Here is a 26,309-nt window from a genome sequence, read left to right as displayed (position 1 = left end):
CAATCCTTAGCTCCCATGAAAGGCTATCCCTCTTTACACCAGAAACCATTTTATTATGGTGATAAATGAAGGAGTATCTCTCTAAAACGTTAGCTTGAGGGTCTAGAATTTATACTTACAGACCTGATTACAAGTGAATTCCTGCTGAGTGTCTATGAGAAGCTGGAAGTTAAGACCACCAATTATTTTCCTAAGCATTAAAGAACAGGAAACTGAGAATTAAAAGTTAAGTGACTTTTCTAAAACCTTCAGGAAATCAAGACCAGCACTAAGGAGAGGACAGGAGGGCTTCTGACTTCTTAATCATTTAGTTCTTTATATATGATTATTACAGAATCCCCAGTGTGGTTGTTCTCACAGAACTGGTACACCCCAAATTTGAATTCCTCCGGTAAATACTGCAGCTTTGTTCAACACCTGCCCTTTTAAATTTGAATCAAAAGAGGAATCTAACAAAGGCCTTCACACCACAGAATTAGGTAGGGAAATACTGAGGCTATGGAGCCTAAGGGGATGAAAGTATTTTTTTTTAAACAAAAACTGATTGAGGGGAGGGAGAGAGGGAGAGAGGGAGAGAGGGAGAGAGGGAGAGAGAGGGAGAGAGAGGGAGAGGGGGGGTGGGAGAGGGAGAGAGAGGGGGGGAGGGGGAGAGAGAGAGAGAGAGAGAGAGAGAGAGAGAGAGAGAGAGAGAGAGAGAGAGAGAGAGAGAGAAGGCAAGGGGGGGGGGAACATTTTAAAAGACAACATTAATGAATGCATATTTGGGGCACATTAAAGACTCTCCAGTACTGATTCAAGTACTGTTTGCTTTTTGTATGAAGCAGGATTGAAGTTTTCAAGGGAAAATAGATGATACTTTTTCACTGAATGCCAAAAGCTACTTATTCATGAAGCTTGGAATACCATTATTATTATTTCTTACATTGAGCTGTGAATAACTTCTTATACAAGGAAAGTATTTTGGGTCATCTGAATGCCAAAAATAATGACCTGGCACTGACTTTTTTTTTTTTACATGAAGGATTTTTATTTTTCCCTTGATAAGGCAGTCAGACTGGACTGATTAAGCCCAATATCTGCCAATTAAGAAAATTGATTTTTATTCTTTTTATGTTGTTCTTCCCGAAGATAAAAACAAATAATTTTCATAGACTTTTTATGACTGCCAAATTTTTAAAATATATACATGTACACATGTATATGTGCACGTATACATATATGTATATGTATGTGTATATATATATATGTATATGTCACTCTCAAGTCTGAAGACTGAGTACTCTGCTGGTTAACTGAACAATTGCAAGAAGCTACTGAGTGTTTCTGTGGTTTAGTCCAAATGCCAAGTCGGAAGGAAAAGACATTCCCTGCATTTTCTAAAGCTAGATAAACAGAGGGAGAAAAATAGATGAAAGATGGAACTCTCCGTGGATCCTGCCAGATCTCTTGGCTTTTCTGGAGTCCCTATTGAATCTGCCAGATGTAGCAATCTTTTCCATTAAAGGGAGCAGCGGCATACATTTCAGCTCAACATATTTTGTTTGCGCATTTTTCACCCTTCAAAAGTATCTTTAATTTTTTTTTTAGAAAATGATTCTTTCTGCACAGTTGGCTTCCACTCCATTTATTTGAAACGGCCCATTTATCACCAAGAGAGCCGCAGGGCATAGCTACTGTTGAACAGCTCCAACAAACCTACAGTTTAGTGGGACAAGCTTCTTTTTATAAGACGAAAAGATGCTTTAACGTGGGCCAAGGGTAGCCTCGTGCCAGCTTCAGGGTTTGGTATCCAAACTTTTCTGGATCTGACGCTCTCACAAAACACCCAGTTAACTCAAAGATAAGCTGGTCCCCCACCCCTTGCTCCCCCCAACACACGGCTTCTTGCTGAATCCTCCCAATCAGAATCCGACCCTCTCTCCAAAATAGACCACACGCACCTGTGCGATATTGCACATTCTAGAAAAATGGGGAAAAGTCATTCTGACATAGAATTTTCATAGAGGCCAGCCTTCTTGACCCCAAGATTTTTTTTTTTTTCTTGGACGTGGTCTCTCCATTTGGCTGTGGTACAACGGTGACTTTTTTGATCAGCGTAAGCAATCTGCTTCTAGTAAGGTGTAATACAGCAGCGAACGAGAAGGCAGCAGTTTCCAGTTTCTTCAGACCAACTCAGGAAGCAAAATGTTCACACCTGACAGCTCTTTATACAACTCAGACTGTGATGATTTCTAGTTTTTACCTTTCGGTGGATTCTTCGTCCACTAAACCAAACATGCAAGGATTGGCGCTGCCTCCTGTCTCTGAGGTTTGAGTGTAGCAGGATAGATAGACTTGTTGGCTAGTAAACAGTCCAGGGTTAGACAGACTCTATGTAGCTGACAGTAGGTCCTGGAGGGTCCCTTTTCCCCCATCTAGTACCTTCTTTCTTAATTTCCAAACAGCTACTAGTTTATAGCAACTGACAACCTTCCACTTAGTATATGCGCCGCCAGCCACATCTTGTACTTTCAGTTTAAAACTTGGAGCCAGCCGTGACAGTTATAAAAGTTGGAATCTGTAATTTGCCAAGTCGAAAATCCAAAAGCCAATATGTAAATGCCTGGTAAGGGTATCTGCACTATAGGCTAGAAAGTGAAGACTATTTTTGCATACATTTAAAACGTTGAAAGGACATCTTTTCTTAAATTCCAGTTGACGGTGAATACTACACTCCACACACAATCACATTCTAAGGGCCAAGTGTTTTTCTGTTTAAGTTTCAGAATGCTAAATCCATACTAGCAGTTGGCAATTGCCAGGTTTGAATAGTTTCACTTAAAATTATAAATAATTACTTTCCAAATTTTGTAATTTACATCAATTTGCTTCACAAAGCTCGACTTGGGAAAGAGGTTCTTTCATAAAGGAAAATAAAGTTAGCCAAAGCTTTCTACAAGAATATGTAATTTTAACAAATAAGCTGCAGTGTTCTAGAAGCAATAGTGGATGAAAAATGCAGGATATGTGTCTTAAAATGACACATGATAATAAAAGCATCCCAACTAAGGATAAGAAATGTTATTTGTAATACTAAACCTTCATGTCGGTTAACTCTCATGTGATCAGGTAACCTGGTCCTTTTACTATTTTAGGACTTGTCATAAAAATGAAGTATAAAATGCCTCTATCCATCCATCAATCAATCAATCAACATTTATTAAGTGCCTACTATGTTCCAGGCACACCGTTCCCTCAAGAAGAGAGGACTTCATCCATGCAAGCATTCTCCTCATGGAGACAAATCTCTACACCAGTCAAATGTCTTTTCAAGTTTCTATAGCTAAAAACATCCTTCCCTGGGTGGCCAGCTTCCTTAGTGGGACATTGCCGATCAAGCTCTTCTGTTGGATACTCTCTCCTCTCCAAGCTTCTATGATAATTTCTCTTGGTTGGTTCTCCTTCTACCTGTCTGCCCCTTCTTAGTCTCCTATGCTGTTTCCTCATCCAGGTCATGGCCATTCATTCTGAGTGTCCCCCAGCCCTACTCTAAGGTCTCTCTCAGGTCCTGTTTTATTTCTTCTCTTAATATGACCTCATTCATGAGATCCCATGGATTAAATTATAATCTCTAAGTAGAAAATTCCTAGATCTATACCCAGCACTACTTTCTCTCCTAACTGCCAGACCTGTATAATTGTGTTTTGGATATTTTGAGCTGAATGTCCCACAGGCATCTCCAACTTGACATATCTAGAACAGAACTCATGTACCTTTCCCAAGTCAGCTGAACCCTGCCTTCTTGCAAACTTCCCTGTTACGGTAGAGGGCACCACTGTCCCTCCAGACACTAAGACTCAAAGCTTTGGGGTCATCCTCCATTCTTCACTCACACTCACTCCATATCATTTCTGCCTTCATATCACTCACATGTCTTCTCTCCACTCACACAGTCAACACCTCCACATGGCCCCTCATCACCTCATGCCTTAAGGAAAACAATAATCTTTTCTGCCTCAAGTTTTTCCTATTTATACTCCACATGAATGCCAACATGATTTTCTAAATGCATAGAATTGATCAAGTTACCCACTCTCCTTCCCTATCACCCCCATTTAATAAACTCCAGTGGGTCCCTGTTATGCCCAGGATCAAATAGAGACTCTTTTGTTTAGCATCTAAAGCCCCTAATAACTTGGTTACTTCCTACCTTTCTAGTCTTCTCATAGTTTATTCTTCTCCATGCACTTCATGATTTGGCTCCATTGGCTTCCTTGATGTTCCTCAAGTTTGATTTCCTGACTCCATAACTTTTCAGTGACTATTTCCATGCCTGGAGTGCTCTCCTTCTGGCATTTTTAGTTTTAAGACAGTTCCAAGTCTGCCTTTTGAAGGAGACTTTCCCATTTCCTCACTACCTCCCACCCTGACCCCCACCAACCATTAGTAGCATCCCTCCGAGATCACCTTCCATTTGCACTATAAATATCTCATATATGCAGGTATCTGCATGCCATCTCCCCCATTAACCTGTGAGCTCCCTGAGGACAGGGACTCTGTGTTTGTTTTGTTTGTTTTCTTGCCTTTCTTTTTATCCCTGAAACTTAGCACAGAGCCGACATTGATATTTATTCGTTACTTGTATGAAATGTGGCCAACTACTTTGTAAAATTTATCAGAAGATAGACTTCTTTGTAGGGAGCCCTAGATAATATCTCCTGCCTGCTTCATAGATGCTATATTCAGGGTTGAAGAAGCAATGACCCTAGTAGATGCTGCTATAAAAATATAAAACATTAATAAATGGGGAATTGTAAGGCAGACCCAGACTTTCTACATGATCAGTCACAGACAAGGATTTATGAAGGGGGTACTGACCTACAAGGACTATTAATATGGAAAAATTCTTCCTCCACAATTCCCTTTTTCTGCTCCTTCTACTAGAACTGGCTTTACTTCACACTGAGCACAAGGGGGTGCTCATGGTGAATAACTGAGTTAAACCAATCTACCAGATTATTCCAGGCTCAGATTATAATCAGGAAAACTAGGTCTTTTGGCATCCTAACCCTGAGGTATTTGGTGATAAGAATAATGATGATGTCCTATATTTAGTGTGGGCAATTGGCAGAGATGGGATTCAAAGTCAGCCCTCTGCCTAATAATATGGCGCTCTGTCCAGTACACCAAGAGAGCTTTCTCAGAGAAAAAAAGCTTTCTCAGCTTTCTCAAAGAACCATCTGTTGCCAGGAATAGGGAAAAGCCATGTGGGAGTACAAACTTCCAAGTCAGCACTCTTTTCCCTTTACCTGAGCATTTATAGATCACAAATGTATGTGGAATCAACTAGTCCCCTCACAAACATACAAACATACTTAAGAAGTTATTTCTTTTTTTTTCTTCTACTTTTTTTTCCCTTTCACAACAAAAGCCTCCAGGTACATAGATTAGCACTTAAAAAAACATGAGAGCCAGACCTAGAGAGACAGGAGGTACTGGGTTCAAATATGATCTCAGATACTTTTTAGCTGTATGAGCCTGGGCAAGTCACTTAACCCTCATTGCCTAGCCCTTACTGCTCTTTTGCTTTGCGGTATTGATTCTAAGACAAAAGGAAAAAGGGTTTGTTTGTTTTTTTTAAATCAGACTTATGAGAAAATAATCTTTTCTGCAATCTGTAGTCTTAGGGAGGGGACTGGGGCACTGAGGTTAAGTGGCTTGCCTAGAAAGCCAATAAGTGCCAGAAGGGAGTCTGAATTTAGGTTTTCTGTATTCTGAAGCATTCTAAGGTTGTTTTTTGCCTGGCATATAGTGGGTGGTTGATAAATGCTTGTTGAATATAAGTTTTCAATACTTTGTCTATGATATTTTGTCTCATTTAATCCTAACAATCATGGTATAATGTCTTCCCTAACATCACTCAATGGGATCATATAGAGTCATAAAATCATAAATTCAGAGCTAGACAGGTACTTTGGAGATTGAGTCCAGGCCCCATTCCTGATTTTACAGAGAAAGAAAGTGAAGCCCCAGAGATGTGAGTAATTCTACCTAGATCACACAAATAAATAAATGTTAAATAAAATAAATAATAAAGGTAAAAAGGTGAAGAGTTACAACTTGAATCTATCTTCTTTGAATTCCAAAGCCAATGTTCTTCCCAATATACCATATGACATCTGAAGGTAGAAATTCTAAGGATATTAAGGCTCCAAGTAGTTCTGTGGTTTGCCCAAAGTCACAAACAGAATAAGTAGAAGAACTGGCACACAAAAGTCTTCAATCTACTATAGTCCAGTCTTTTCCCACTATCCTGATGCTACTTTTCAGTGTTGATACACATCATATCAAATAAATTAGTCTAATGATGCTGATAGCTTATGGTGGTCCTGGCAGTAAATTTCCCCTAAAGTAAACCATGGCAATGGAATAAGCACACTAAAATTTTTAAAAAATCTTTTAAAAAATCTTTTTAAAATTCACATCCACTTTACCATGGAGATGATGATCTCATTGTCAAATTCATATATAAGTTTTCCATTAGTCCTTTACCATTCATCCTACATTTAAATGATAACCTTCCCACTGTGAACACATTTTTATTTCTTTAAAATACACATCCAAAATAATATTTGTCTTTTGCAAGTGCTTATCCAATATGTAGGTCTTCTGAAACACTATTTCACACAGTTTCATTGTGAAGGCAACAAGCTTTTCAGAAGTCTACTTGATTAATTTCTTTTTATTCAACTGAATGTGACCCAGCGTTGGCACTAGTCATGCCTACTTCCAAAGTTAACATCATTTGCAGCATAATTAAGGTACTTGTATAACCATTTCTGAAGCCATCCTCACCAGCTCTTGGGGCTGCATAGAAATAGGGTCCCTATCCAGAATTATGATGTATTGTATACAATATCTTACTTGAGGACCAGGGATTTAAAACCATACCATTGTCCTAAAGTTACGCCAGAGGCAAGAGGAAGCCACTGATGTTGATTGAACCCATGAGTCCCATAGCCAAAACTTCTAGTAAGGAAAATTAGTTTTGTGTAAGATGGACAGGATTGGAAAGAGATTTGGATCAAAGAAACCAAGTTAGGAAGCTAGGTTAAAGGTGATAAGGATGTGAAATAAAGTGGTTTCTATGTGAGTGGAGGGAAGGAATCAGATTGAAGAGATGTATAAAGGTAAAAACATCAAGATCTGGCAACTGATTAGATGTGTGTGTATGTGTGTGTGTGTGTGTGTAAGAGAGAGAGAATGAGAGTACAGTAATGCAAGAAAATGCTAAGGCTATAAAACTGAGAAAGTGGAAAGATAATGGTGTTTTCTATAGAAATAGGGCAATTTGGGAAAATGTAAGGTTTGGGGAAAAAGATAAGTCCAGTTTTAGATATGTTGAATTTTAAAAGTCTCCAAGAAATCCAGTTTGGAATATTTAATGGAGAACTGTAGGAATAGAACTAAGGTGAGAGCATAGGGCTAAACATACGGTTCAGGGAGTCAACTGCATGGAAATGATAATTAAACCCACTGGAACTAATGAAATAGCTGAGAGAGAAGAGAGGGCCCAAGATAGACTTTGGGGAAATACCTACATTAAGGGGTTGAACTATAAATGATGAGTCAACTAAAGATACTGAAAAGGAATCGAGATATATAGGAGCAGAAAAGAGTATCACGAAAACCCAAAGATGAGATATGATCTAGGAGAAGAAGGTATGCAACAGAGCTAAGGACTGAGAGTAACCCATGAGATTTGGCAATTAACAAATCACTATTAAATTTGTAAAAATCAATTTCAGTTAATCTATGAAGTCAGAAACCAGCATTCAAAGGTTGAGGTGTAGGTCATCTTGGAAAAAGTGGGAGCAGTGATGGCAAAATGGCTTGAAAATAAAAGCTCTCAGTCAGTCACCTTGCTCCTAATTACTGAGAGTCACTTTATTTTGGTGCTCTAAATTAACCATTTGTATTTTAAAGGTCTCCCACACAGGTCTACATGGGGGCTCCATCATGACACAGATGTGATCCTGGGATTTCAAAGGCTATGCCAATGGAATAGACCCTCTGGCAGGTTCTATCATGCTGGAAAAGCTTTGGGCATGACTCTTCCCTGGTAGCTATTGTCTTTCCTCTTACCCTCGTAGGGTAAACATGGCAAAAAGAGTAATTATTTAACAATATCCCTTGTATTGATTCTGTAGCAGTGGTATTAATAAGGGGACAAATGATGGCCAATGGTCACTAAACTCCACTTTGGAATCAGGAAGACCTAGATTTGAGTCCATAACTATGCTAGCCTGGGCAAGTCATTTCATCTCTAGTTTCAGAGCTCATTCTTCAATGTGATCATAGCTTGGCATATTTTTCCTTCTTTTACAGAATGGGAAATTGAAATGTAATCAGATTAAGTAACTTATTCAGAGTATTCTTATGAAAGAGCATTGAATAAAATCCTTTTCTTAATAGACAGCTAGCTGGTGCAAAGGATAGAGCATTAGATTTTGAGCCAGGGAAATCTGGCTCAGACACTTACTAGTTTAATAATCTTAGTCAAATCACATAACCTTTTTGTGACTTGGTTTCCCTATTCACAAAATAGGGTTCATAATAGGACCTACCAGGATTGTTGTTAAGATCAAAAGAGATAACCTTTGTAAGGTGCTTTGCAGAATTTTAGAATACTACATAAATGCTCTGATTGTTATTATTAACTTTTCAGTGCTCCAGGCAATTCTTTTTAACTATGAGTTGCAGACTAGTTTGTCTTGAGTCAGTGGAGAGAGTTTATACATGAGAAGTTCCTTATTCTGATGAAAATACAGGTTCCGGACTAGAAAAATTGAATGAGGAAAAAAGTCTTCACACAGCCAAAGCCAAAGACCATCTCAGAATGGATTAACTTGGAATAGCAAACAGAAAACCAACTCACCATAGTGATTAAAGCTTCTTTCCCAAATTCACACACTTAAAATCTTTAAATAATTTAAAACTGTAACCTAAGGAACTCAAATAACGTTTACATATTTCAGTTCTATTTTCATCATCAAAAATCATTTTTTTTGGTGCAGTGCCTGCTGCCCAGGGAGGTGGTAATGATGGTGTAAGGTCGTCTACTACTCAGGGAATTTTCTCTTGTTTGGCTGTGCCAGTGGTGTGCTTGATGTTAAATCCAAAGTGGAATTATTGTGCCTAGGTTGGAAAGGGGAGTCACTCAGTACAAATGAATAATGATCTTTCTTCCTAGCACATTTCTGACTAGAAGAAAGAACACTAGGAGAGAAGAAACGGGTAATGTGAGGTGAGGCAAATCTACTCTCATTTTTCCAATTCAAAATGGATAGTCTAGGGACAATGATCTTATTTTGTTTTCATGGTGCCTCTGGGAGCAAGTAACAGTAACAAGCAACATTGATGTTTCTGTCATCTTTGACAATTTCCTTTATATACATAATCTCATTTAAATCTCATGAGCATTCAGCGTCAAGGAAATTAAACTTGGATTGCTAAAGTAACCATTAGAAAACAACGAAGATAAAATTTTGGCTTAGGTTTTCTGACTCCCAATCCAGTGTTCTTTCTACCATGTCTTGATTGGTATTTTTATTCCCATTTAATAGAATGAGAAACTGAGATGTGTTCAGCTTAAATGACTTATTCAAAGTTGTGCAACCAGTGGAGAAGTACCCAATGAAACCTAAATGCCTTCTCTCTTTGCAGTAAATTGTATTGGCCACAAAATTCTTCTGAATATGTGTTATAGTAATATTTTAATGTGTTAAATTATTGGTGAATATTTAGGACTCAGATAAATAACTTGTTTCAATATTTAACATTTTATGATCCATTCAGAAAGTCCTGAAATGTTGACTAATGTACCTCATTCATTCATTCAACTAGGATTTATTAACTGCCTACCATATGCCAGGCACTGTGCTATACATAGAGAACACAACAGCAGAGACAAACAGAGCTTCCATTCTACTGGGGTAACGGGAACACAGCTAAGGAAATAGAAAGCAGTTTTCAGGGGGAAAGGGCAATGAGAAACAGGGGATTAGAATAGTCTTCATTTAAGAAGATTTCACTTGGACTTTAAACCTTAAAGGAATGAAGGACATCTAAGAGATTGAGATGAAGAGGGAGGAAGAGTTTCAGGTATGAAGGACTGATCATATAAGGTCAAGGAGATGAAAGACTGAATGGCATGAACAGAAAATATCAAATTTGGCTGGAATTCTGAATACAAAAAGGGGAGTGATGTTCAGTTAACCTGGGAATGTGATCTGGAGTCAGATGGCGGAAGGCTCCAAGTGCCAAACAAGGGAGTTTAGAAGCAAATGGGAGCTATGGGATCTTTTTGAGCAATGGGATGATAGTTAGATATATACTTTAGAAATATCAATTTGACAACTGTGTGGATTGGAAAGGGGGTGGGGAGAAAGACAGAGGCAGAAAGGGGAGGAGGGAATGATTTGCTGGGGTAAACTCCCAAAGGAAATGAGAAAGGATGGGATAAAAAGACAAACAGAATGGTTGGTCATGATGAGAAAAAGTGACACAATTTGGAACTAAGAAAGAGGAAAGAAGATTTTGTCAAGGAATTTTGAGATGAAAGATAGGAGAAAAAATGGAGTTCATAGCAAATAGTGTCCACTTTATTATAAAGATATAGTGAGAGAGCAAAGGAAGGGGTTGATGCTGGAAGCTTGAGGAGAGAACAAAAGTTTTAGATAGGTAATCAATCAGGGAAAAATAAAAGATTTGCCTTGCTTCAATGAGGGAATGGTCTGCAGTTGCATATTAGATTACATATGCATTATACATTCTCTTTTTTTTTAAGTGTTAATGGAATCTGACTTTAGTATAGGCCAAATATTTTTAAGAATATCAATAAATTTGGCATTTTAAAGTCAATAAAACATTATGTAAATAGTTCATCTTTATAAAAATATCTGTGTAAAAAAACAAAAACTTCTGTAGTTAAGATTGTTTCAGAGAAATCAGTGATGACTAATCTTCATGATTCACTTCAATATCTGATGTAAATGCTGCTCATAATAAATATTATTTGTGATTAATTTTGTATATCATCTTTTGAATCATTTTATTAATAAATTATATTAACTATAGCATCATTTAAAATTAGAATTCATTGAAATCTGTAAATAAGTCAGCTGCATGAGGCATCATTCCCCATTTTCTAAATCTCTCTGGTGGCAAGACACAGATCCTTTCAAGGGACCAAGGTTGTTCAGTAAAGATGGTGTACCTTATAACAGGATCTTCTGGGTCTATAAGAATAGCCTCACATCCTGAGATTGGCTTTGGTATTGAATGAATGGGACCTAAACTAACTGCAGGGTAGGGCAGTTGGGGGAACGGGAATGATCTGAGAACTTTATAAATATCTGTGAATTGACTACAACAATTTAGTATCAGACAGCTATAATATAAGAGTATGATAAAGTGAAATTAGAATAAGAAATTAATCAATGAATAAGCTTATTTATTAAATGATGATAAAAAGCAAAAAAACAAAAAGTCTCTGCCCTTGAGAAATTTATATTCCAAAAAGGGAAGATGTTTGCACTAAGAGGTATATGTGTGTGTGTGTGTGTGTGTGTGTGTATATATATATATATATGCATATAAAATATGCATAAAGTATATGGAGGGTAACATTTTAGGGGACCAAGTAACCAAATCCTCAAATATATTAGATAGGTAGATAGATATAATAGACAGGTCATTAGTGAACATTAGTTAAAGACGTAATACAAAGGAAAAATATTAGAAAGGATTATTTTACAACAAAGGTAGTAAGTTTTGGAGCTCATTACAAATTCTAAATGAATCAAAAAATTTAGATCCTTAATGATAGAGCCTTGTTGTTCAGTCTTGGTCCAACTCTTCATGACCCCATTTGGGTGTTGTTATTTGTTTGGCAAAGATGCTGGAGTGGTTTACCACATTTCCTTCTCCAGCTTAATTTCACAGATGAGGAACTGAGGCAAACAGGGTTGAGGGACTTGCCCAGAGTTACAAGGCTGGTTAAGTGTCTGAGGCAAGATTTGAACTAAGGAAGATGAGTCTTTCTGACTTCAGGACAAACACTCTATCCTTTCCACCACCTACTTGCCCATAGTAAGGTTTTAAAGGAAAGTTATAGCTATTTGGTGCATATTTCCAATCTCTTCAGGTTGATTTCAAAGAGAACTCTGCCCCTTACAGAATATTCTTTGATGCCATCAGAACCAGAATGTGTACTAGGCTTTTCACCCAGCATAAAACTTCTCATTTTCATATTTTTCATATTTTCAGAAAAATAAACTGTTTTATAGTTTGTCCCCCAAAACAGTCCTTTTCATCAAGTTACCTTGCAATGAAATTTTCTTCTAGCTATATGCATTTGTAGTTTAATGATATGATTTCCCTCTCCTTTCTCCCCCTAACCCTACCTCTTCTTCTAATTCTCCTATTTCTGTCACAGGCACAACCATTCTCCTAGTCACTTAGGTTCTTAGCTAAGGAATTATCCTCAGAACATTTCAGTCCTGCCCCCAAAGCCCACCATTTGTCAAATTTTGTCATTTCTCTTCCTTCAATATCTTTGGGAAATATTTTTCTCTCCTCAATCCCTAAACACTCTGCTTTAGGTGTTTATCACTCCTTATTTGACCTGTTGCAAGAGCTTCCTAATTGCTGTGTGACCCTGGGCAAGTCACTTAACTCCCATTGCCCAGCCCTTACCACTCGTCTGCCTTGGAACCAATACATAGTATTGATTCCAAGATGGAAGGTCAGGGTTTTAAAAATGAAAAAAAGAGCCTCCTAATTGGTCTATTTCCTCTCCAATCTGTCCTTTTATAGCTTTTAAATTGATATTCCTAAAGCACAGGTCTGACCATATAATCACTTTACTCTCCTGCTCAAGAAGTTTTAGGGACTCTCCATTATCTTTGGGTTAAAAAAAAAACAATAAAATAAAATAAAATACTAAAATCTGACTCCAACCTAACTTTACAGATTGGTTACATAATATTTCTTTCCCCAACACATACTACCCCTGCCCAATAAACTCTGTTTCAGTCAAACCAGCCTACTTGCTGTTGCCCAGATGCAAAATTCCATCTCTCAACTCCATGCCTTTGCATGTGTAGATTGTTCTCATGCTGGGAATACTCTCAACTCCTGTTTCTTGGAATCTTGTTCCCCACAAGGCTCAATCCAATTGTCAGCACCTTCTAGAAGGTTTTTCCTTATTCTTGTATCTATTAGTCCTCTCCTCCCAGCACTGGGTCTTTCCTTTTTCAGAGGCATCCTGTATTTTCTTGTCTATGAATATGATGTCCAGTAGGACCTCTTTTTATACAACCAATATGCTCTGAGACCCTTCACCCAAGCCGAAAACCTCACACAATAGCAATCCCCATTATCTAAAAATTTATTTCTTATATGAACATACCTAGGGACTTTATGACTTTTCTCAGGCTTATCAGAGCTACCAGCATCCCTACTCTTGGACTCTGAGAACATTATTAATAACTAAATATTGTTAATGAAACAAGGAAAAGCACTGCTCTGGCATTGACCCACCTTGTTACAAGCAATAACTCTGGACAAAGAGTGATGCAGGAGCTACTGTCTGCTGCAAAACAATGCAATGACTCATGCTAATGCTTCTCAGAGTAAGAATGAGCATTTTTTGGCAACCAGATGTGAGACTTTATGCTTCTTGGGAAGATGGCATGAATTTAGCACATAATTATGATTTTTTACTTCTTTTTCAGCCTTTATTTTTTCAATCGCCAATCATGTACACCTGAATCTGTATGTATTGGATTTGTGTCCTATTGTAAGTCCTATTAGAAGCTCCCCAGTTACCAAATGTATATATGTATGGATATATATATATATATATACATATCCTTTGATCTGACAGTTACCAAATGTATATATATATATGTACATATATATATATATATATATATCCTTTGATCTGACTAACCACTATATGTCTATAGCTACATCCCCAAAGGAAATGATGAGGGAAATAATCTGTGTATATAAAGATATCTACAACAGCTCCTGTCATCATCACCCCAAATTGGAAATGAAAGAGGCATGTTCCTCTGGGGGCAGTGACTAAATAAATGATGATATATGAATGTAATGGGATATGGTGGTGCCATGAGAAATAATGAAATGGATAGTGTCAGAGGAATGTATGAAGACCTCTATAAAATGATAGAGTGAAGTGAACAAAACAAGAACAATGATCACAATGATAAAAATTATGTCAGAGAAAAAACAACTTAGAAAGATGGTAGAACTCTGATCAATGCGTTGATAAGGTGTGAGTCCAAAAGAATGGGATTAAAACATGACAAACACATCTTTACAGAGAGATGATGACTTTAAAACGCAGAAAGACATGCATTTTCAGACATGGCTAATATGGGAATATGCAGATATGTATTGAGGGATTCATTTTCTTTTTAGATTTACTTATATGGGGTAAATGTAAAAAAAAAGAAGCAAACTAATAAAAGAAATACTAGAAAAAATTTTAATGTAAGCTCTAAGAAAAGAGGAACTCTTTATTTTTTTAATTGTATCCCCAAAGCTTAGCATAGTATTAGGCACATAGTCAGGGGCAGCTAGATGATGCAGTAGTTAGAGTGCTGGGCCTAAAGTAAGGAAGACTCATCTTCCTGTGTTCAAATCTAGCTGTAGATACTTACTAGTTTTCTGCCTTTATTTTTTCAATTTCCAATCATGTATACCTGAATTTGTATGTGACTCTGGGCATGTGACACTGGACAAGTCACTTAATCCTGTTTGTCTCAGTTTCCTTATCTGTAAAATGATCTGGAGAAGGAATGGCAAACCACCCTACTATCTTTGCCAAGAAAATCCCAAAACAGAATCATGAAGAGTCAAACATGGCTAAAACAACTGAACAACAATAACAGGCACATAATAGGTACTTAATTTTTAAAAATATATACTTGTGGCTAGAGACCATTAGCTTTACTTAAGTTACAGTACAGAAACAGTATCTATGCAGCATAACATGAACATAACATCTCTCTGTAAAGATGTGTTTGTCATGTTTTAATCCCATTCTTTTGGACTCACACCTTATCAATGCATCGATCAGAATTCTACCATCTTTTTTACCTTCCATCTTAGAATCAATACTATGTATTTGTTCCAAGGCAGAAGAGGGGTAAGGGCTAGGCAATGGGGATCAACTGATTTGCCCAGGATCACATAGCTAGGAAGTAGCTGAGATCAGATTTGAACCTAGGACCTCCCATCTCCTGACTGGGATCTCTATCCACTGAACTACCTAGCTGCCTTTAAAGCTAAGCTTTAACAAAAGTTCTCCAACAGTAATTGTCTATTGGATTGATCAGTCTATATCAGGACTCCCTAAATTTTTCCTGATGAGGAGCTACTTTTGATTTCCCCAAATGTATTGGAAAAGACTAGAAATGCTGGCAATGACTATGGTACTGCTACCAGAATAAGGAAAGCACTAATGCAGATGGGTCAGACAGCTGCTGTTCAGGCTCCCATCTACTGGGAATTCCCAAGTGTCAAAGGGGCTTTGGCAAGAACAAATATGTTTCTCTGCCCAATGGGATTCTCCACGAACTGCCTTAAGTTAGTCCATAAGAGATCAATGACCTGTTGTAGAGGGATCATGGATTTAGCGTTGGAAGGGACTGTAGAGGTCACCTAGACTATTCCTCAAATTTTACAGAAAGGGCCAGAAGGCTTAGTAGAGCCTGGATTTTAGCCCAGGTCTTCAGACTCCAAATCCATATGACTTTCCTATACAGTATGACTGATCCAAGAGATATTTTTTGGTTTTCCTCTGAAATATAGATAGCCCTTCACATGATCAAGGCAAGGTTTTAAAATATCTCCCTCTTCAAGCATAAAGTAAGGGGAATCAGATTAGATAATTTTTAAGAAATCTTCCATCCCTCACTCTATGCTTCTAGGAACCTTTGGTAGAAATCATCCTATTATGGTTCTGTTTGGGGCCAGGTAGATTTAATTTTTTTTAATTATAGAATTACCTACATGGAGTAATGAAACTTTAGGAATATATATATAATGATGACAAGAAGAAAAATGTATAATCTCTTTGGGGATTTCAAGAAGTCTAGTAGATAGAGCATAAAATTCAAAGTCAGGAAAATGTGAGTTCTAGTCCCATCTCAGACATCTACTAGCTGTGTGACCCTGGGGAAGACCCTTACACTCTCTGGGCTTCAATTTCTTCATCCTTTAAATAAAAGCATTTATGTAAAATACAGAACATCTATGATCCCATGAACCTAGCAGACAAAACCTTACACTAGTTTGATCATATTAAAAAGCTTTATTGGATAGAAAATAAACATGTGGGCATAACTACACAAACAAGAAGAGTATAAAAATGCCCGTGTGCCTTGGCTTCATTGCCATCCTGAGTCACCATTTTGGCCTGATTCTAGAAAATGAAACCACACAAGTCTATAGCTGAATCCTAGGCAACCAGCTCCACTCAGATCATTAAATGGTCTTGGCTGGCCTGCAAATGTTGGCGGGGGGGGGGGGGTAGACAAAGGATGAACCAATCTAGATGAGCAATCCTCATCTGTCTTAATACTACCATCATGAGTAGTTTAGATAAATCAAAACACAGGGACTTGTTAGAATCTCTTGGAGTTAGGGGCTCCATTTCTTTAGTTATCTCTTTTCCTATATCCTTCCAATTATTCTGGGTGAATGGGCTGATTGAATAGAACTATTTTTCAAGCTAGAATTTGTATTAGCAATTTAACTTTTCTGAGAAAAATATTCCTATTCAAAAAATGACAGTACAATACATTGAATGTGTGCCACCTGGTGGTGGTGGTGAAGAAGAAAGATGAAAAGGCCATGTAAAAGTTGGTAGAAGATAAAGAGATCTATATGTATTATATATATCCTTATATATAACTTAAGAATATAAATATCCATATTTAACTTAAGAATGAAGTTCAAGGTAAAAGACAACTTAAGAAATTTGGTAGAGTTGTGTTTATGGGAAATTAACTACAGAAAAAATCTTGTAAATACAGAATTTAGGTAAAAAAGTTCATGACAATATTCAATTAATTTCAACATGAAAGATTATTATGAAATGTTATAATTTCTATAAAAATAAGCTTCTAAAATCTATATTACATCTTTCCCTAAGTTTTAAGGCAAATTTTATGGTGTCATTACCTCTATGGTTACTTCTCATGTATTCTGTATTTATCTCACATATTCCAATTTATACATAATCTCTCCTCTATTAAAATGTAAGTTCCTTGAAGATAAAGACTGGTTTTACTTTTGCTTTGTATACCCAATGCTTAGCTCAGTGCCAAGGACAAAGGAAACAAAGCAAATGCTTGTGGATTGATTGCTTGCTTTCTCTTATCAGAAAAAAAAAATGAAAAAAAATTTCTAGCTAGCTAAGTCATCCAGACACTTTTGGTTGAGTTTCAAATATTGGATTCCTTTTTAATAGTGAATATGAATTGATATAACATGGATATTATATATATGTGTGTGTGTGCATACATATAGATACATAGATGAATAGATGCTTAGGTAGTAGTCATGCTAGTTCAGTTTTCAAATGAGTCCACATTTCAAGGAATAGAAGTTGATTTTTAACCAAAATTTTGAAAAAGGATCCTTTTTTATCAAGAATGTGATCTGATTTTTTGGTTGAAAATCTGGCTGCACAGGCTTTGACATTCTAAAAAGGAGAGGGAAAACTATGGGGTTGAGAGGTTAAGTAGTTAATTCCTCTCATTTCAGAAGAGAATAGAACATTTTAAAACATTATTAAATGTTCAGTTGTCCACATTAAGTTTATTCCTATTAGTTTTCATGACTTTGTTAGGGGAAGCAATAGCTGCCCACTTCCCAGTGGCAAAGTCCATTCTCTTTCATTGGTATAGCTTTCCAGAACCCTCCTATCTTCCTACCCGACTCTCCTCTTGCCCCCTCTTAAAAGTTCCTCTGCTAGCTCTGTGAGAGAACTACCAGGACTCTGCACTAGTAGCAGGAAACAAAATGGCAGACTGAGAATTAGGTTGTTTCATAATTCCATGATTTTATATTGCATGGAATAAAGCCCTGGCTGGTTGCCAATCTAAAAGTTTGGGCTGAGTTGCAGGTCTGGGCCGAGAGGTAAGATCGGAAAGTGATAACAACAAAATAGAAGAATCAAGACGCAGAAAAGAAAGGTGAAGAAAGGCACAGAAAGAGCTGATGGAGCCAGGTATCTTAGGAAGCTTTGCTTGATGATTCCAGAGCATTTTGAAAGATGACTCACCCACCTGAAGTAAAAACCTATTATTATAAGCTACCTGCATCTGGTCTCTTCCATTCATCCTTCATACTGTTATCAGATGAGTTTTTCTTATACACAGATCTCATCAGGTCACTCCTCCTTTATTAACCATGAAATGGTTTTATTTTGCCTAATAAAGTCCACTAAAGGTCCTCCATGATTGGATCTGTGGCCACATTCTCTTTCTGGCTTTATTTCATGCTAATATAACAGGATCTTTGAAGCATGCCCAGTTTGCTTATCACTAGGGGTACCCTTAAGAGAACTTCTCTGGGAATGGTCAGATCTCCTAAGAAGGAGGCGTTTCCTACCACATGAGTGGGTACAGACTCCTTTTATTGACCAAAAACAGACTTCAGCGGTTATTCTTTTTCTATCATTCTTGCTGCCTACATGCTCTGTCCTATACAGAGGATGAGAATGGCAGTTTCACCCATAATGTGGATGCCATAAACTGGTGAGAGGGGAAAGTCCTCCTTCTCTTTTACCCTGGCTCAGAGAAATATGCCTGGGGATATTTGTTTCTATTTGTGTCGTTTGTTCTTCTGAGTTTCCCACATAGGAGTTCAAACCCACCAGTTTGAGAACTGAAGCCATGGTGACCCTGGAGCCAGGGTTACAAGCAGGGATTCCACTATAAGTCTTTTCTGTACAATCTCTCTCACATCCACCTCCATCCCCCTTCTTTCTATTCCCACCCCCATGGCCCCAACCAGTCACCAGACTCAACACTATATCCTCTCCCGGATCATCAGTGATCCAAACTACAAAAATCAACCCCATATTAACAGCATGGTGGCTCTCTGACCTCCCCATGCCTGCTCAGAGAACTGAGGACAAAGCATGCAGCAGGATACAGGGTGTGTAGAAGTTGGGCGGCACTCCACTGAGTACTCAGTGTCCAGGTGGGACCAGTTCTATCTATCCAAAAATCTCTTGGGATAAGACCTAGATTGGTGTCCTGTGAATTGCCCTTAGTCCGACACTTTGAAATCCAGCTCCCAAAGAAATTACCAACAGAAGAAAATCAGTCAGAAAGAGACCAAAATTACCAAAGATCTCAAAAAGAAAACTAAGATTGGGACTATAAGCATATAAATCAACAGGAAAGCATTAACTACAGAGAGAACTATGGCTTCTAGATTTGGTAAATAAGTTCAGGCATCTATGAATAAATACTTCAAGAGAAAGGAAAATGATTCAATACTTAATGAGGCAGAGGACCTTGAAGAATTTGGGGAGATCAGGGAACTATAACACTCTGTTCTTGAGTAGTTTAAAAGAGAAATAAGAATAATGAGAGCAGAATTTATGACCTGCACAGCAAAAATAATGGGCAGAATAGAAAAATCAGATGCTCTAATGGCCAAGTCTCACCAAAGAAACAAAAGAGAGAACAATAGATTGGGAACATAAATGCACACAAAATCTAGAAGAGAAGCATTAATATTCAACTTGTGAGAACTCAGAACTCAGTTGGGGGGCAGCGTTTGGGTGCTATCTAATGCAGCCCATTCCTCTGAACAAGTTCCCAAGAAGTGGTCATCCACACTCTACCTGAAGCCTTGAAAGCAAGGGGGAACCCACCAACTCCAGAGGTGGTCCATTCCGTTTCTGGATAGTCCCTAATAAATTTCTCCTTACATTAAACCCAAATCTATCTTTCATTTATGAATTCCATTCCTATTTCTGCCTTCTGGAGCCAAGTAGAACATGAAAGTCCTTCAGGTACTTCACAACTATTACCCTCACACACACACGTCTTCTTTTCCAGGATTAATTTCCCCAGAGACATAACAAGAGACATGGTACATGCCCTGGAGCTGCCCAGAGAGTAAGGAATATAGTTAGAAAAAATTCATCTGATAACAAGATAAAGGATGATTGGAAGAGACCAAATATAGGAGGTAGCCTATACTTGTAGGCACACCTATTAATAGATATTGTATATCTATATCTATATCTATATACTATATATCTATAAATAGATAGGTGGTACAGTGGCTTAGAGAGCTGAGCCTGAATTCAAGGAGATCTGATCTCAATTCCTGTTTCATATACATATTTGCTGTGTGACCCTGGGCAAGTCATTTGACCACTATGCCTCAGTTTCTTCATCTATAAAATGAAGTTAAACTATAGTATTCACAGACTTGTTATGAGAGTCAAATGTGTTTGCCCTCTGCAAACCATGAATGTTAGCTATGTAAAATATAGAAACTTCAAATCACAAATCTGTGAGTGGAGAGAAAACATGGATTTGAAATAGTGTGGATTCAGAAGCTTAACATATATGTTTATGTACATACACATAAACACATATATACAAATATATTTTTAAAACTAGATTATCCATGCTTATCTCCCCTTCCATTAAACAAATAAACAATAAAACAAATAATAAATATATAATAAATAAAACAATAAAACAAATAACTGAGAGGATTTGTATGATGTATACACATATGAACTGAGCTAAGAAATTCACACTATGAACTCTTAGAATTAGAAATTGGTGTGAACTGGAAATTGAATTCCAAAATTTAACACCTTGAGTCATCTTGCTAATTTAAAAGGAATGACAAACTTTATATCATGATCTGGGGAATTTCACAGATAATGATTAATATACAGTTTCTCACCACAGAAAGGTCTCCATTTTTGGTGACTCCATATTAATTTAAAATTGATGATTACTTTTCTTTATCAACTTTGCTGAAATGTTAAAGAAAAACAAACCATGGTTGAAAGGTATTTTGAATATCAGGGTTTTTATTGGTTTTTTTTATTTTTATTTTGTTGTATTTCAACTTTGGCAATGGAGAGGATGACACAACTTTAAATATAGTATTACAAACCAGATATTTAATTTTTGCAAAATTAACACCATGTCCCTACACAAACTCAGATGGACCCTAAACATAAAGAGGAGGGGGAGAAAGTTATTCTAAAAGTAACAGATTTATTACAAGATTTCTAGATTCCTGTTATAGACTTCACACCCAACACAACTAAGACTGAAAAACTATCAACCAACGATCAAGTCCCTAGTAGCCGCGAATTATTAAAAATGTTTAATATATAGTGTTGTCATAGGCTCCTGAATTAGATGTTTATAAAGGAACCTATGTTATATAAGGAGACAGGTCAATTACAAATCAGTTATAAGAGGTCTTTCTTTTAAAGAGAAAAAAAAGCACTCTTTTCCCCACTCAGTACAAGTGATGGTGTATTTTTAATAGCTAGTCACTCAGTATAAAGTTACTTTTCATTTTTAGAGCCATTAAAGCATTCATTCAATAGCACTAGATGGTTTCTGATTTATAGAAATCTTAGGGCCCACATATAGTAACAGAAACCATCCTTGTCTCCAAATTGACTGACTAGTCTTACTCAAAGTGCAAGGAAAAGCTTTATTGAAAACTAAAAAAGAAGGAGGGGGATATTAAATCATAAATAAGGATAATCTCCTTGTGAGTAAAGAAAAATGAATTAAAATACCTCAAGTTAATAGAAATCTTACCTAAGTTTTTATTTTCTTTCTAATAATGGAATACAGAAAATATCATTATTTTGAATTCATTTTTAAAAAGCATTTAGAAATTAACTATATTGTCACAATAGTAAATGGTTAAATTTATTAATGACTTCCTTATCAATAGCCAATTCTTTCAGACAACATCATATTGGATTACTTGATAATAGACTAGATTTGGGAAGGACCTCAGGGATCATCTGGGCCAACTTATTAATTTTATAGATGAGGAAACCAGAGACCAAAGTAAAGTGACTTATCCATGGGAACACAGGTAATTAAGTGTTAGAGGCAGAATTTGAACCCAGAGCTTTTCAAGTGTTTCATCATCCTGCCTCTTGGAGTATTCCTAGACATTTGTGTTTCAGTCCTATAAGAATAAGTTCAGATAAATAACGAAATAGATTTCCAGTGCCCTTTTTGCATTAAGGTTTTACAGGCTCACCCTGATTTAAACAAATGCAATAAAAGAGGTGATTACTCACTTTACCAATGCATTCACCTTGGAAGGAGTTCTAGGGCATTTTGCAAGCCAGACTTTCTAATGTGTTTAAAACATGCCTAATTTTAGAAAAATCCTATTTACAGACAACTTTCCAGTAACACATCTGTTGTGTGAAGTAATGCATATCTGCATCTGTGAGCCAGGCAGGGGACAAAACAGAATGTTCAGATTACATTTCTCGGGATAAATTTAGCTTCCCCCCAAGTTTGTTCCAATCCTGAATGACACTCGAATAAGTGCATTGTGAGTTACCACATCCCTTACCTTTACCGCTCCATTTTCATGCATGGTGATGCAATTGTTGGCATCTTCTGAGAGCTGGTACAGCGCCTGGGCAGTGGCTCGGTGGACATTGGTGTCCTTGGATCTCAGGTACCTCACTAGAGGGGCCACGGCTTTGTGTTCTCCAAAGGCGATTCTATTTCTGCCCCACATGCAGCAGCGAGAAATTGCTTCGGCAAGGTGCCGCCTCAATTTATCATTATTCTGCACAGGGAAAATGGATGCATCTGTCATAATAATAATATTGGAAGGCAGCTCTCAACCCAAGTCTCAACACTACAGCTGCTAATGCCAAATAGAGCTCAAGACTATTGTGTTGTTAAAAATATATGTGTGTGTGTGTATATATATATATATATATATACACACACACCCAAATATATATATTATATATAGAGAGACAGAAAGAAGAAAGGAGAGAGGGATGGAGGGAGAGAGAGGGAGAGAGAGAGAGAGAGAGAGAGAATTTGAGATAAAAATTAATTGCTTAGTTGAATGTTAATGTTTTAATTTTGAGTATCACCAAGTTTTAATTATTTATAGAATCATAGACTACTGGGTCTGGACGGAGACTTTAGGATGATAGGATTAGATGTTGAAGGGACCTCAAGAGCCATCTAATCCAGCTTGATCATTTTACAGATTGGAAAATGGAGGACCCCAGGAAGTTTAGTAACAAGTAGTTATAGCTAACTTTTATGGAGTGATATAATGTTTCTTTGTTCAGAAATTCCACAGATATAAGTTTTTAAAGTGAAAGAAAGAAACAAGGATTTAAACACCTTCTGTTAAGAATTCTACAAATAGTATCTCATTTGATCCCCACAACAACCTTTTAAGGTGAGTTTTCCTTACTATTCTCATTTCATATAGTTGAGGAAACTGAGGCAAACAGCAGTAAGTTGGCTTGTCCAAGGTCACATGGCATATCAGTTTTGGAGGCCAGATTTGCCTCTAAAGAAGTAGAGTTTCATTTACACTAATACCCAGTGTGATTCCAATGTGTTACTTACTGTATTTGCAAGTTTGGACAACAAAGGGACAACACCATGATCTGTTATAACTGCTAAATTTTCTTGATCCTTTGCTATCTTGGTGATTGCAGCACATACGCTCGCTAGGACTTCTTTGTTTTCTGATTTCAGTAAGTTGACCACAAGCTCCAGGCCACCAACAAAGGAACGAACCATTTCTCCAGCATCCTAAATAAAAAAGAAAATTGGTGTTTGCAGTTACAATGACATTAAAATTTTTAAAGAGAGATCTCTTCTTTGGGGAGGTATAGAAGGAAGGAGTCAGTTTGCTTCTATGTTTGTTATTGTGATTGTTATCATTGCTGGTATATTCTTATACTTCAGTTCCTTGGTAATCTCATTAGTGTGAGTACTCCTATCACCAGATTGGAATTTTCCATTTATTATTTATCATTCTGTGGGATGGCTGTCCATGGCCTCCCACAAATGTCTTGCAAAGAAGCCACCCAATATGCTAGAGGTCTGCCTCAACACTTTTTTACATTTTCTGACTATCTTTGGTCCCAAAGCTCATCTTTTTAATGCTAATCCCCAGGGATGCTATATGATTATGTCATGAAATACACAATCTCTAAAGAATCAAAATTGTGGGTGATCAAAAAGACTTTGAAATACTAGATAGGCATAAGGGAGTAGCAGCTCATTATGCCAACTATGAATTATGAGCTTGAAGCTATAGATCTGTGATTTTCAAATTCTTTTCCTCTCCCAATGATTTCAATCCTCCAAGAATTGCCTGAGGCACTAAGAGATTGAATGACTTATCCAAAGTCCTATACAGAGCTAGTGTGAGAAGCAGGGTTTGAATCTGGGTTTTCCCAATTCTAGGTACAGTATTCTATTCACTATACCAGAAGTATCAAACCCAGGGAGAGAAGCCTAGTGCAACATTCCTGGGTATGACCCACACCAGATTAAAATGTCATTGGGAAATATTTAAGAAAAAAATTCAAATTCAATAACCATAGATAATGTTAACGCGTGGTTTTTAAAGTCAACCTGTGGCCCACAAGGATCCCTTTGTGCAGTATAATGACCCTCATTTCTATTTAAGTTTAACACCAGTACTTTCCACCATGATCTCCTCTCTTCTAAAAAATATGATTCAGGAAGTATCTGACAAGAAAAGAAGTTGCCCAATCAAATCCAAGAGACAGTGATAAACAGATAAACAGATTTGCACTAGTATCAACAAAATTTTTATGTAAATTCTTAATAGATGATGGATGAAAAACTATTAGTGCATTTACTGTGTATAATATACAATTATACAAATTTACATTTATAGAACACTTGAAAATATTATGTTCTGTGTCTTATAAATACATGAGTTCTATCCCAACACCCCCTAAAAAGACACAAATGAGACTGAAAGATGTCAACCAAAAGAAATAGGGAAGACAGAAGAAATGTCTTAAGGATGCAATTAAGGTAGCATTAGTTCAAACCAAACAAAATCAATGTCAATTAATTATAAAATGAGAGATCACTAGCTACTCTTTCTATGATGAAATGAACCAAAGTCACTATTGAAGGGTCACAGGTACCATGGATAAACCTTCTATCATACTTCTATATGTTGCCCTCAAATAAGAAAAAGACTAGAAAAAAACAGCATTTTTCTCCCTGAAATCAATTAATCTCACCAGATCTTATCATATAAAGAACCGTTCAGAGAAACATTTTTTATAAAAAAGAATTTCCATTTACACACAAACCACAAATATATATAGACTATAATTAATATTCAGAAACATATACATATATACTCATAGATAATAATGATTAATAGAATTATTTTTAAAAACTCATATTAAATTATCAATAGAGAGACAAAAAAAGAGAGTAAAATATGTCATAGGAACAGAATCCTCCTATTGGAATAGAAGTGAAATGATATAAAGGTAAATTTTTCCAGTTATAGTTCTCTCTCATCCCCTTTATATGTGCAACTCTTAAAAAAATAACAAAATCTTCAGTCATTTAGATATTGCCTGTGAGCAAGAAAGGTGTATACCTGATAGTCTCATTTGCAAAAAGAAATTAGAGAAAGAAATGTTACTACTGGCCAAGGGGAACAGGGGAAGGAATGAAAGAGAAAGGGAAGAAAGGTAGGTGATGTACATTTTGGAACAAAGAGTTCTCAATTATTAATAAATTGATCTTTTCAGGAACATACTCCATTCTTTTTTCCCAAAGTCATCGTGCTTTTCAACTTCATCTGGGATGGCCCTGTTGGTAATTCTGTACTTAATGTACATATACATTACATATATTACATATACAAATACATACATATATATGATATGGCATTAACAAAGAATATTAAAGAAGAAAGGGCACAATGCAATATTATTGGATGGAATATTTTTGTTCCATAGAAGAAGCTGCCAAGGATAGCTAGGTGGATCAGTGGCTAGAGTGTTGGATCTGAAGTCAGGAAGGTTCATCTTCCTAAGTTCAAACTCAGCCTTACTTATTAGTTGTATGCTTCTGGGCATGCCCCTTAACTCTATTTGCCTCAGTTCTTCATCTATAAAATAAGTCAGAGAAGGAAATGACAAACCACTC

At 36.8% G+C, this 26,309-nt stretch overlaps 1 protein-coding gene across 4 annotated transcripts in view; it reads right to left on the bottom strand.

Annotated features, from left to right (window-relative positions):
- The window catches only part of ODAD2 (outer dynein arm docking complex subunit 2), a 216,251-nt gene that overhangs the window by 37,087 nt on the left and 152,855 nt on the right, over positions 1-26,309 (bottom strand). For all 4 annotated transcript variants that reach the window (XM_007504821.3, XM_007504818.3, XM_007504820.3 and 1 more), the window contains exons 12-13: positions 23,718-23,906; positions 22,687-22,908 (exon numbers count right to left, since the gene is read on the bottom strand). In XM_007504821.3, coding sequence (XP_007504883.1) covers positions 22,687-22,908; positions 23,718-23,906 — 411 coding nt within the window. The remainder of the gene's footprint in view (positions 1-22,686; positions 22,909-23,717; positions 23,907-26,309) is intronic.

Source organism: Monodelphis domestica, chromosome 5 (genome assembly GCF_027887165.1).
Source record: "Monodelphis domestica isolate mMonDom1 chromosome 5, mMonDom1.pri, whole genome shotgun sequence".
Lineage (NCBI taxonomy): Eukaryota > Metazoa > Chordata > Mammalia > Didelphimorphia > Didelphidae > Monodelphis > Monodelphis domestica.
The sequence above is the reverse complement of the archived record's forward strand: the minus strand, read 5'-3'. Positions and strand labels throughout refer to the sequence as shown.